This window comes from Eulemur rufifrons, chromosome 9 (genome assembly GCF_041146395.1).
Source record: "Eulemur rufifrons isolate Redbay chromosome 9, OSU_ERuf_1, whole genome shotgun sequence".
NCBI lineage: Eukaryota > Metazoa > Chordata > Mammalia > Primates > Lemuridae > Eulemur > Eulemur rufifrons.
In genome coordinates, this window is record NC_090991.1 from 16,079,484 (window position 1) to 16,092,316 (window position 12,833).

A 12,833-nucleotide genomic window follows, 5' to 3' on the forward strand; every position below is an offset into this window, starting at 1 on the left:
CTGGGCTCAAGTGATCCTCCTGCCTCAGTCTCCCAAGTAGCTGGGACTACAGGCAAACGCCACCACGCTCAGCTAATTTTTTCTATTTTTAGTAGAAATGGGGTCTCATTCTTGCTCAGGCTGGTCTTGAACTCCTGACCTCAAGCAATCCTCTTGCCTCGGCCTCCCAGTGTTAGGATTACAGGCCTCAGCCACCACACCCAGCCCCATGCTGCACTTCTCAACTTGGGCTTTCTTATCCCATCCCAACTCATACTATTTCTTTCACTCCCAGGCTCTAGTGACGTACCAGCAGCCAGACAGCACCTGAGAGAACTACAGGCCGAATGGGGTCTCACAGGCCCTCCCCCTGTCCAGCATATGACTCTTCTGTGCCACCACCTAGAGGCCTGTAAGGGATGGGCCATGCACTAAGAGCCTTCTGACTCTTCCTACAACCCTCCCTGTGACTCTAACTCATCTTTAACTGTCCCCTGTTCTCTCTGACCCACTGAGATGCTCTTCCAATCCCATATCCTTGTCGGTAGAGCAGACAGCCTGGGGTGGAGAACTGAGCTGTAACAGAGCTGCTGGATTCCCAATGATGCCATGGCCAGATAAGGGCCCTAGACGTCTGGCACAGGTTCAGTCCAGGGAAACAGACATGGGAAGCCACTTCTCACTTTCAGAATATACTTGAAGAGGGTCAAGATTTCCATCAGGTGAAACCTACTCTACCCATGGAAGGAGATGGGGGGAGAGAGATACTATATCAGTGTCTGTCCCCTCCCCATCCATGGTCTGGGCCAAGGAAGATGTTCCATAAAAGGCTCCCTCCCCCAGGTACTTTTGCCACAGGGAGTTTCTCTACCTGGTAGCTTGGATCCTTCCTGAATTCTGAGGCAGCCCCTTCCTTTTGGGTTTGGTTATTGCCCTCTAACTGGTCCCAGGGATTGGCTGTTTAGGCCATTCTTTGCTTCTCAAGCCTGCCTTACCTGGGACTAGCCTGGGAACCTGTCCCAACGTCTCGACCCACTGTTGGCTCTTAAGATCTCAGCATGAATCAGAGTGCTGGGCCCCTTGTTCATCTGGAAGGACAGGGTGGTTGGCAGGGTGAGTTGAGTTAGAGGTGCCTACGGGAAATGTCTCAATCTTGTGCTTATGAGGAAGGTCTAAGCTGGAGACAAAGATTTAAGAGTCACTGCCACATCAGAGGTAGTAGAAGAAGCCACAAGCATGGGTGTGGTTGCCCAGGTAGAGTGAGCTGCCTGAGGAGAAGAGCCTAGAGGATGAAGCCCTTAGAGGTCCAACAGGAAGGGGGCAGGCAGAGGTGCCTGCAGAGAAGTCTGAGAGGAGCAACTGGGGAGGCTGTAGAAGAACTAGGAGAGAAGGGCGCCACCAAAGCTGTGAAGAAACTTCAAAGGAGGAGGGAGGAGTTGACACAGTCAAATGCAGCTGAGAAGTCTAGCAAATGAGGTGTGACTTAGATTTAACACATAGGAAGTCACTGGAGACCTTAGGAACAGCTCATGCAGCAGCCTGTGGGAGCAGAAGCCGGATGAAGCATATGTCCTTTATGCAGCATAGAGAACTCTGGATACCAGAGAAGCATCTCTGCCTCTGTTGATTGGTACCCTCACCACCTTCTGTTTTCATTTATGTTTCTCTTAACTGAAACACCCCACTAAATAGCTAGTCTGAACCAATACAATAGTTTGGGGTCTATTTCAGTATTACTAAAACTACTGCAAAAAATTTTCTGGGTCCATGTACAGTACTATCTCACAGTTTACCTTTAGGTATTGAATTTTCAAGCTGGTAAACACTCGAATTGGCTCAACCTAATATATATTTGGCTTTTTATGATAATACGAGTCCCACATCACTAGTTCCACGGACAAGTGGCTGGAGTGAGTACCTGCCACAGCCCACTTCCTACTCTAGTCCCTGATTTTTCTTACGCTTGGAGAGCTTTACTCATTTGTTCACTCATTTGTTGGGCCCTTCTCTCTCCTCAAAGGCTTAACTGTCGAACAAAGCATTTATTGCTTACACTTACGTCATGCTTTCACGTTTCTCTCCACAGCACCTACAAGGAAGGTAGGACACCGCCTCACCGCCTCATTACAGTGGCAGGCTGCAAGGGCAGTGGTAAGGCGCGCGCGTGCCCTGCTGGCGCCCCGGCGTACTGCAGCCTCGCGAGTACACTGCCTCTCTTCCCCGCCCACATGAGCTCCAAAAGCTCCAGACGAGGCCAAGTTCGCGCGAGCACGCGCAAGGCCTCCTGGGAAATGTAGTTGGATGTTCGGGTTAGAACTATAAATCCCGGCATGCACCGCGCTGCAGCCGCTTTCTGACGAATCTGAATCTTGTTTGTGTCATGGGAAAAGCTGTACAAACCTAATTCAGTTTTCACAAGACGCTTTTATAAAACGTGATAGCTCTCTCGGCAGGTGTGCACAGACCGACTTTGCTTCCGCAGCATACCCACCGTGGCGAATCTGCTGTTGCGGTACTGTGGCTAGCCCCTCAGGGCCCCAATGTGAAGCTTGTGGAATCTGCTGTGGGAAGAAGGACGCGAGGGTTGCTTGGGCAGCTGCTGTCATGGCGGCGACATCCCCCAGTGCCGGGGGCTCAGCGCCTGAGGCGACGGGTTCCACCGAAGCCCCGCTGCAGTATAGCCTTCTTCTGCAATACCTGGTGGGTGACAAGCGTCAGCCGCGGATCCTGGAGCCTGGGAGCCTGGGCGGGATCCCGAGCCCTGCCAAGAGTGATGAGCAGAAGATGATCGAGAAGGCGATGGAAAGCTGCGCTTTCAAGGCTGCCCTGGCCTGTGTGGGAGGTGAGGCGAGGCGAGGGGGCCCTTGGGAGGCTGAGGGCTTGAACGGCAGTGGGGTTCTCCACCAAGACACGCGACTGAGAGGCGAGGGACCTGTGGGCCTCGACCTTGACTACATCTCGTCCTCATTCAGTGCAATGCCTCTCCTGTCCCCCTGGTCAGCTTTCGCTTATGGACATTAGATCAGAGAATCAGTACCAAGGTTGGGGCCTAAAAGTTATAAAATGGTTGACTTCATTCATTCACTTTGGTAATTATTCATTCAACGAGGTGGTGGGAATACAGGGTGAAAGACAAGAGTCCTGTTCTCATAAAGCTAATATTTTACTGTATAGAGAAGAATGTTGAGAAGGAACACCGCAGAATAGTGCTGCAGACATAGCAAACTGCAAATTCAAAGGTACTTAAGGCAGCAACTGCCTTGAGGTTTGAAAAGCAGAAAGGCCAGCGTGACTAGAGAGCAGCCAGTAAGAGGGGGAATGAAGTCTGGACGTCTGGACTTGGCCTTCCCCCAACCCCTGCCCCTTTCTTTCCTTTTTCTTTTTTTAGAGACAAGGTCTCACTCTGTTGCCCAGGCTGGAGTGCAGTGGCATGACCATAGCTTACTGCAGCCTTGAACTCCTGGCCTCAAGTGATCCCCCTGCCTCAGCCTCCTGAGTAGGTAGGACTGCAGCTGTGCATGCCATCACACACAGCTAATTCTTTTTCTTTTTTGCAGAGACATGGTCTCGTTATGTTGCCCAGGCTGTTCTAAACCCCTGGCCTCAAGCAATCTCCTGCCTCTGCTTCCCAAAGTGCTGGGATTATAGGCATGAGCCATGGCCCCTGGCCTTTTTTTCCTTTTCTTAAACCTTTTGACGATTTGAGAATGTACCCTATGTGCAGGGTAAAAGGGTTGACCACATTTGTGGCTGAGTTTAAATCTTCTTGAGAATAAAAGACTTTTAAGGAATGAATATGCAAAAGTGAGAATGCAAATGAAAAAAAGTGAACTATAGCAAAAAGAAGAAAGATCTTTTTTGGTTGTGGAAGGCCACAGAAGAGGGGAGACTGGAGCTGTTGCTCAAAGGATTGAGAAAATACAGGTAGACAAAGAAGAGAAATGTCATTTCAAGTTGGGGTGGAGTGGGGGATTTGGGCTTTTTGCTTAGGCAGTAATTGATGTTTTCTTTTAGAAGAGTAACAAGTAGGCCTGGCGCAGTGGCTCATGCCTGTAATCTGGGAGGCCGAGGTGGGCGGATAGTTTGAACTCAGGAGTTCGAGACCAGTCTGAGCAAGAGCGAGACCCCTGTCTCTACTAAAAATAGAAAGAAATTAGCCAAAACAACTAAAATATATAGAAAATATTAGAAAATAGAAAGAAATTAGCCAAAACAACTAAAATATATAGAAAATATTAGCCGGGCATGGTGGCGCATGTCTGTAGTCCCAGCTACTCGGGAGGCTGAGGCAGAAGGATTGCTTGAGCCCAGGAGCTTGAGGTTGCTGTGAGCTAGGCTGACGCCACGGCACTCACTCTAGCCCGGGCAACAAAGCAAGACTCTGTCTCAAAAAAAAAAAAAAAAAAAACTAACTAAAAAAAAAAAAAAAAAAGAGTAACAAGTAGTAATGAACATGATGAATCAAGATAGAGTGTGGTGAAGGAAAGAAAAATCTCTGAATGGGAAAGCCATATTGGAAGTTTGCTAGACTAAAGCTTCCTGCGGACATGGACTGGGTCTTTGTTTATCATTGTGCCTAACCCTAATAAATCACTTATATAGTTGTTGAAATAATGAATGGAGTCTTTGTAGTGCTCCAGGGTTGAAGTTATAAAGGCTGGAGACTAGGATGGTAATTGTGGACATAGACAGGGATGGACATATTCGAAAAACTAAAGCAAAAGATTTCGCCATCTTTCATGACTGACTAATTGTAAAGGGAAGCAAAGAAACAGTCAGAAATGCTCATAAAGGTTGGTACTGGGGTGACAGGAAAGAAGGAGCTATAAAAAAGGAGAAAAGTCTGGGAAGGAGGTGCCTATGGTTTCATTGAACTTATATTGACCATGAGGTGATGAGAGGGCATTTGTGTGGAAATTACAGCAGGCTCAGGGAGGTCAGATGTAGACAGCAGTGTGGGATTTGCCATTTGGTAGCTTTGTGAGCCTCAGGAAGTTACTTAACCTCTCTGAATCTTGGGTTCTTCATCTATGGAAAGGAGAGGATAATAGCATCTACCTCACAGGATTATTGTGAAGAACAAATGAGGCCGTGACTATAAAGCACCAGAGTACAGTATCTGGCACATGGTGTTTACTAAGTGACTATTATGAATGTCACCATGGTCAAGGGAGTGCTTTGCAAAGTTGATAGCTGAACTTGAGGGTGGCTGGTTTACGTATGAGAGAGTGTAGATAGAACAGAGGGTTACAAATGGAATCTTGAGGAATGTTGGGAAGTGAAAGGAGGAAGAAATCCAAGAGGAGGCAGGAAAGATGCTGTTCATAAGATAGACTCTGGATTGTGTAATGTGGAAACCAGGCAAATGGAGAGTTTGAGTGGCAAGGGAGGGGTGTCCTCTGCAGTGGTGGCCACCCAAAAGTATCCTTTCGAGCATGATCCCAATGCAGTAATCCAGGAAACATACCAAAGAAATCTTCATCTCTGTGTTTGCTTCTAGGATTTGTCTTGGGAGGTGCATTTGGGGTGTTTACTGCTGGCATTGATACCAACGTAGGCTTTGACCCTAAGGATCCTTACCGTACGCCGACTGCAAAAGAAGTTCTTAAAGACATGGGGCAGAGAGGAATGTCCTACGCCAAAAATTTTGCCATTGTAGGCGCCATGTTTTCTTGTACTGAGTGTTTGGTAGAATCTGTAAGTGTCTGTGCCTTCTGAGAAATCTTTGCCTGCTGCCATCTTATGACTTTTATACAGAAGTGCTCTTAATGATATTAGAAAGCAGATCAGAAACATCAGATATGTTCTAGATTGAACTTCGATAAAAAAGTCCCTGATGTAAACTTTTTGTGTGTTTATAATATGGGCTTGCATTATTTCCTAGCTTTTTGTAGACAAAGTTAGATAATGATTTTAAACATGAGACTTACCGGAGAGCCCTAGCAGAAATTTTGGTTACTTCTTAAATACTGGACTTGGTTTCAGCGCTCTGGTGCCACCTGCAGGAAGCATCTGTGAATGCATGCGAATTTTAGGAACTATAGTTTTGGAAAAGATTAGGTTTCCTTTGAGAAGGGACTGAATTAGCTAACTAGGATCCCTGTGTATTTTTCCTTAATCATCCTGTTTGGCTTGTTTCTTTGGCTCTAAACTGCACTTCTCCACCCACAGTACCGGGGAAAATCAGATTGGAAGAACAGTGTCATTAGTGGCTGCATCACTGGAGGAGCCATTGGTTTCAGAGGTTAGTAAACATCACTCAAATGCTTTCCCTTTGTGGCCTTGGACAACGTGCTGAAGTTGACATTTCCAAACATATGAGTGTTCCAGGGACACTTGATATTCTTCCCTTCTGACAAATAAATCATGTTCGTTTCTGTGTCAACTCAGTTTTGGAAATTTGCTAGTATCTAGATTGGGTTTTCTCAACCTTGGTGCTGTTGACATTTTGGACCAGATAAATCTTTGCTGGGGTTGGGTCTATCTCATGTGTCATAAGATGTTTAGCAGCATCCCTGGCCTCTACCCACCAGATGCTAGTAGCACCCCTTCAATTGTGACAACTAAAAGTATCTCCCGATGTTGCCAAAAGATCCCTGAGAGGCAAATCACCCCCAGGTAAGAACCACTGATCTAGATTTATCTTAGGAAAAAGGGCTGCCCCATACTGAATATGTGGGAAAACTCTCACAGTGAGTAATCCCTGGAGTGTGTTGGTATGCAGGGTAGTACAGAAGCATGGCTAGGTCCATTCAGCCCTGGGTAGCCACGTAGACTATGCTGACTTTTTGCTCCAGGCATTTCAAGTATTTAGGCATTTTCTTAATAATTCTAGATAATTGTGAGTTTCAATTTTGCATATAAATTATAATGGTAATATCTTTCTGCAGTTGAGGATTCTTAGATGTCTATTGAAAGCCAAGTACAGATATTCTAAAAGTATTAGATTATCAGCTGTAAACAACAAACAAACTAGTTCCCTGTGCCTTCCCTCTGTTGGCATATCCATCACGAGTGTGTGGTGTGGGACCTCACTGACCTGACTTTGCTAGAAGCAGCAGTGTTATTGCTGGGCCACTCTCCATCTGTCATGCCCTGACTTACCCAGAGCAGAAAGCCTGTTTTCTCATCTTCTGAGAGTTGGGATGATTTGCTGTCATGCAGACCTGCTTTTGCTCGTCAAAAGCAATTTATAATTCGTAGAGTAACTTCTCTTTTGGTCTTCCCTTTGCTCAGCTTTGTCAGGGCCTCCTCGAGAAACTCAGCTCTCTCCAAGACTGCTTTGATCACCTTCCCAGGAATTTATTCCATAAACAAATCAGGGTAAAAGGCCATATGCTTTCATTTGATTCCAAGGGCTGGTTCTTTTAACCAGTTTCCTGCCTGTGAGGGGCTATTTCCATAAGACTGGAAATCTTAATTCCTTGAATGAGAAAAGCTAAACAAATGTACATTTAGATAAAACACCCTGGATTAAATCATATGCTTTGCTTCCTTGAAGTCTTAGAGAGCTGTGATAGGCTGAGTGACTTAGAACGCTTAAGCTGGTTTTTTTTCCTTTTTACATCTGTGGATGTGCAGACCTTTCGTGAATGCAGCCTGACCCAGCCCCTGTCACCAAGGTAATGTTATTTCTGTTTGCTCTACAGCTGGCTTGAAGGCTGGGGCCATTGGCTGTGGAGGTTTCGCTGCTTTCTCTGCTGCAATCGATTATTACCTACGGTGAGAGCAATCGCCTGTGGCGAAGGAAGACGCCAGCCCTGGATCAGAGCTGTGCTTTGGAGGATGATTTCTGCACAGCTCCAGGGCCCGTGCTTCAGGGACTGAAGACATTTGTTCTCCCTCACATAGTTGGTGTTGTGAGGAGGCAGCCACACTGTCCTCTCCTGGACTCCGGCCAGGCTTGACAGGAGATGTGCCAAGTCAGAGTCTCTCCTTAGAGCAGATCGGGAGACAGTGTGTGGACTTGTAGGAATTAAGCTGCACAAAGGTTCAGTCCTGACCACAACTGGCCCTCTAGGTTGTTTGGTGCTGTGGGCCAGAGGTGACTGCATCTTTGCACATACCCAGGAAGCTGTTCTACCTTGGAGCTCCATGCAGCCATTCATCTCGCATACCAGGGCAGGGTAAGGTAAATTTATGCCATCCGACCAATTATGTTATTTGTTTAGCATTCTGCCATCTTTGTTGAAAAAATATATATTTATATAACAGTTTAAAATGTTGGTTTATTTTTATTTTTAAATTCCACAATTCCAAAAATAGTGCCAGGTGGCTCAGAGATTGAACATCCAAAGGGAAAGGGAAAGCTCCTGAGAAGTCAGGGAACGTCAGATCCTCAGGGTCTGTCGAGGAGTGTGTTATCCTCACCAAGATTGTTAGGTCAGCCAAGGCCTCTCCCCCAAGAAACCTAGCCTAGCCCCTTCCCGGGATGCATTGCAATTCCACACATAGGCCCTGTCGGCCTCTAAGAAGCCCTCCTGCGGGCTGGCTGATAGGCTTGCCTGCAGTTTGCTGAACCACACATTACTTTCATGCTCTGGCCCCTGAACCAGGCCCAGCTCAAGGACACATGTGTGAAGAGTCCTCCTGTGGTCATCTTGATGACTCAATCACAGCAGCTACTGGTGGTGCTGAGATCAGATGTTGAGGGGCTGTTCACCACTGCCCTTGTTCTCCTGTTTATTTTAATATGTTATTGTTTTTGACTTGACCTCGTGGTCTTTTTTTGACAATAGCAACTCGGCCTAATTGTGTACTGTAGGTTAAAAAAAAATAACTTTACAATTGGGCTCCACCACTGGCGCTGCTTTGCTCTGGTGCTTTGGTGGAGAGAGAAAGTTGATGAATGCAGGCCTTTGCTCTAGGGTGGAGGGCAGGCAGGTAGGCTTCGTGGGGGCCACGTAATTCCAGCCACCTTCAGCCAGTGGCAACGGGTCTCCTTTTATCTACTGCACAGTAATTCCTCTGCCTTTCTTATTTCGCTTTCTTCCTCATCTGCTCTGTCTTCTAGCCCACCCACTCTTAACCAGAATTCAAAGCCTCAGTTTAAACAGCCTGGCATCCCAAGTGTTTATTTGTATGTGAGTGATGATGTCAAACCCAGCTGGTAACACCTTCCTCTGGCTGTGTCTGCCGTTTCCTTGGGATGACTGTGAGCCAGCGCACAGGGCCCTTGTCCTTCTATGGTGAATTCTATATAATGCCCCTCCCAGTTGCACAGCCACGAGGCTTTATCATCGCTAGGCCAGTTGGAGCATTCCCCAGAGCTCTAAGAACAAATTTAGGAGTGTTTCCTCTACTGTTCCTAAATGCATCCCACCTATAAGCACGCTGAAGCAAGGGTGGTCAGACACTCCTACCTGGTACTGTCAAAGTACTCGGATGCCTGGGATCGTCTACCAGCTGGTCTGGCACATGGGACCGAACTCAAGAAATGCTGCCCTCACAACTGCCTTGGAAGAGAAGAGCCCAGAGGCTGTCAGTAGCCATCAGTTCAATAAGCCAAGCATTGTCCACATTGACTATTCAATCAAGAGAGGAGATGAATAGTTTCCTGTTTTAGATGGCTAGGGAGCCAGCATGAGCTCATAAACCAAACAGCAACGTTCAGAGACATCTGTTCCTGATCTCCAGAATAAACTCAGTGTCCAATGGCTTAGGCTGGAGGGAGGCTGCATTAACCCCACTGGCTCTCCCAAAGGGAGGGTGGGTCCTGTGGGGGAATCCAGCTTCTCCAACAGGCAGATTAGACCAAAGGCTGCCCCAAAGATGTGCCACTTCCAAGGAAAGTGCAGAGAACAGTTTACATAAAATAAGCAGCTGCTTCAATGGACAACTTCCTGCCATCTCTCTGTAGCATATTGATGGCCAGGTCCCTGGCGAGACATCTGTCCTTGGTGGAAGGAACTGTAGCAGCAAATGCAGAAGGCGAGACCAGAAGCTGCCTGGCTGGCGCTTGACCTGGAAGGAGGCCTCTGTGAAGAGCAAGCACAGGGCTTGGGCTCAGCTCCCCCACACTCTGCCCCGTCCCCAGGGGCCAAAGGGGAGGCTCGAGGGAGTGAACTAGGTAAATAGATTCCTGGAAACTCCCATCTGGATGCAGCTGGAAGAGTTAAATATTTAGATTGGTGGTCTCCCCTGGACTGCTGAGAACACAAACATCCACACCACAGGGATGAGTTTTGTGCAAATGTTGGGGCTTTGCATTTTTTTTTTTATTAACATTTTCCTCTCACATGGTTTACATCAATTTATAATAATCTACATAAATTGAAACAGAACATAGACAAAAAAATATATCCTTACCAACTTATTAAAGTCAAATATTAATGAAGGGTCCCATCCCACCTGTATCAGCAAAAACCGGCAGCCATCAGCCATTGCCCAGCAAGGACAGGCATACCTGGGATTCCAGTAGCCTGTCCTGGGCTCCTGTTGGCACAGCCCACCCTGCTGGGCAAACTGACTGGGAGTTCTGGGCTGCACAGTCCCTGTCTCTCAGGAGAACCCACCAGGTATTTCCTTGGTACAGCTTAGTCCAGGTCTGGCACCCGACCCTCCCCACTCGGGGGTAGAACTTATAAATATGAGCCTTTTGCATTTCTTGGCCCTTCCAGCCTTGCTCCTGTTTGCATGTTGCCTAAGCAAGCTTGTGGGCTGCAGGGCTGCCTGATGCTAAGAAGCAAACATTCCTTGTTTAGAACGTGGGAGGCACCCACTTTGGGCTGAAACTAGCTCTGCTGGGCCTCTAATTCATTACTGTCAATCACTTTGGAAGCAAGCGAGAGCTTTCCATGCCACGCACCAACACCTGAGTGCCAACTAGACCTCAGGAGTGGTCAGATGCTGTATTTAGATCCAAGTGGCATTCCTTCCCCTTCACCTCCCGTCCCAGGGAGCAGGACTCCTTGCTAAGCTGCTAACTGGCAGCTGGGTGGTCAGTATTCCGACGTGCACAGAATATACACCGTTCTGCTGAAGGCAAAAGGTACACACAGGATCAGAAAGGACCCTGCCTCTCACTGAGCAAGCACTACAGCTTTAGGGCCAGCAGCCCTTCTTCAAGACTCAGTCCTGAGTACAGCAATGAGAGCTGTTCTCCCCAGTCCTGAGGGCCTAGAATCTATTCTCTGCCACGTGGAAGAGGCCAGGAGCTGTGCTGTAACGCAAGCCCTTGTCACTGGAGTGTCTGCCCTCCTAGGCTGATTGCCACAGCCGACAGCTGCTGCTCAGAGGGAAATCGCACTTTGGGAATACTCACTCCTTTCCAGTACTGAGCAGTGGTTCTCGCAGTTCGGACCGGGACCGGCTGCTCCCTTACTCAGGACTACAGCGTCAACAAGGCGGGCCCCTCGCAAGACCTGGTCCCCGAGAGATGCAGGTGCCTGTGATTCCTTGTCCTCCCCCAACTTCTGAAGTTTCCCAGAATTCACTCAAAACCTACGTCCAGAAGCCAGGGGTGGGGCGGGGGCAGCACCATGACAGCTGGCTACGGGACTGTGCCTTTCTTTCCCAGGTCCTGGAGAACACGTGGCAGTGGGGCTGCCCCGTGGCAGTGCTTGGTTGTGCAGAGTGTGTGTAAAGTCTAAGGCAAGAGCACCACGAGGTACTGAGGTGCCAGGTGGCCTCCTGGGTAGAGCCTGCGCGTTTCTGGACACCCGCTTTAGCCATATTAGCTGCCCCCCAGGAAGCCTGGCTCCACAAGAAAAGCCAGGACAACTTGCTTCTAAGAGTGTGCCCGCACAGCTCAGGACACCCAGTGCCACCGCCATCCCCCTGACTGCTCACCCTGTCCCGTTCCTCAGCAGCCTGACCGCGCCCCCGCCTCCCCCAGGTTCTCGCCTGACTCTGGCTGTCTCGCTAGCAGGTCACTTGTGAGTCTTCACACTCAAAGGAAATAGAACACCGGGGGAAAAGGAACTGAGAAGCAGTAGAAGAAACAGTCAAAGGTGCCTCACTGGTAGGCAGGAGACAGAGCAGATAAACCCCAGAAATGGAGATTCTCTCGTGGAAAATTCCAGAAATGAGCTCTCCAGCTTTGTGCTAAGCTGAGGATTAGTGTGAGTCTGTCTCCTTGTCCAACATTTGCATAGGCAGCGAGGCAAAGCAAATGTGCTTCCACAGGTGGGGGCAAGGAGAGGGCCGGGGCAGCAGGCGGCAGGAGCAGACAGGCCGCCACCGCCACCCAGGGCCTCTGCAGAGCTTTCAAGGTGATGGAGCAAAAACCGAAGCTGCACATGCACGCGGGCAGGCGGGAAGGAGGAGAGAGTGGAGGGAACCGGGGGGAGGCTGCCAGGAGACTGCAATCTGGGAGCAGGGCCAAGAGAGGAGAAGCTGGCAGCGGTTATACAGCGCAAAATAAAAGCCCTTGGACTGGACTCGGGAGGAAAGAAAGTGTTGGAGGAAATGAAAGAACAAAGCAGGCTGTCTGTGTGCCCACACCGAGTCGGTCACTACCTTTTCTGCATGACAAATATACATAAAACAATTCCCGAACAACACGGAGCATTAGACACAACTAGAGGTACAGAGGGCAGGAGCCCAGGGTGTGGCGGTGAGGCTGGGGCTGGTCAGCTGGCTTTGTACAAGGTGGCACAAAAGATGCACATATTCCAGTTCTTGGAAGTCTGCTTCCCTCGGAGTCTGGAGTGCTGGGTTTGGGAGTTTTCTATTGCAGTCTTTCAAGTCTGTGTTAGGCCCCTGGCCGGAGAGGCTGGCCCTGGCCACCCTCCCGCAGCTGCCCCCGCCTTGGGCTACACGTCGGTGGAGAAGTACAGTGTGTTCCGCTTCAGTTCTGCAAAGGAGATGGGGGGGTGCTGCAGGTAGTAGAGAAGGACCTGGACCTGTGGGGA

General features: G+C 48.7%; 2 protein-coding genes across 6 annotated transcripts in view; one reads left to right on the plus strand and one right to left on the minus strand.

The window, feature by feature from the left end:
* The first annotated feature begins 2,583 nt into the window (after positions 1–2,583).
* On the plus strand, positions 2,584–8,154 carry TIMM22 (translocase of inner mitochondrial membrane 22). The gene is made up of 4 exons (XM_069483514.1): positions 2,584–2,821; positions 5,480–5,676; positions 6,151–6,223; positions 7,629–8,154. Exons 1-4 carry the CDS (start codon positions 2,584–2,586, stop codon positions 7,703–7,705), a joined length of 585 nt encoding a protein of 194 aa, XP_069339615.1. The 3' UTR covers positions 7,706–8,154.
* Positions 8,155–10,208: 2,054 nt separating this feature from the next.
* Positions 10,209–12,833, minus strand: part of ABR (ABR activator of RhoGEF and GTPase) — a 174,142-nt gene continuing 171,517 nt past the window's right edge. For all 5 annotated transcript variants that reach the window (XM_069482192.1, XM_069482193.1, XM_069482194.1 and 2 more), the window contains one exon: positions 10,209–12,824. In XM_069482192.1, the coding sequence (XP_069338293.1) occupies positions 12,735–12,824 (90 nt within the window). In that variant the 3' untranslated portion in view covers positions 10,209–12,734. The remainder of the gene's footprint in view (positions 12,825–12,833) is intronic.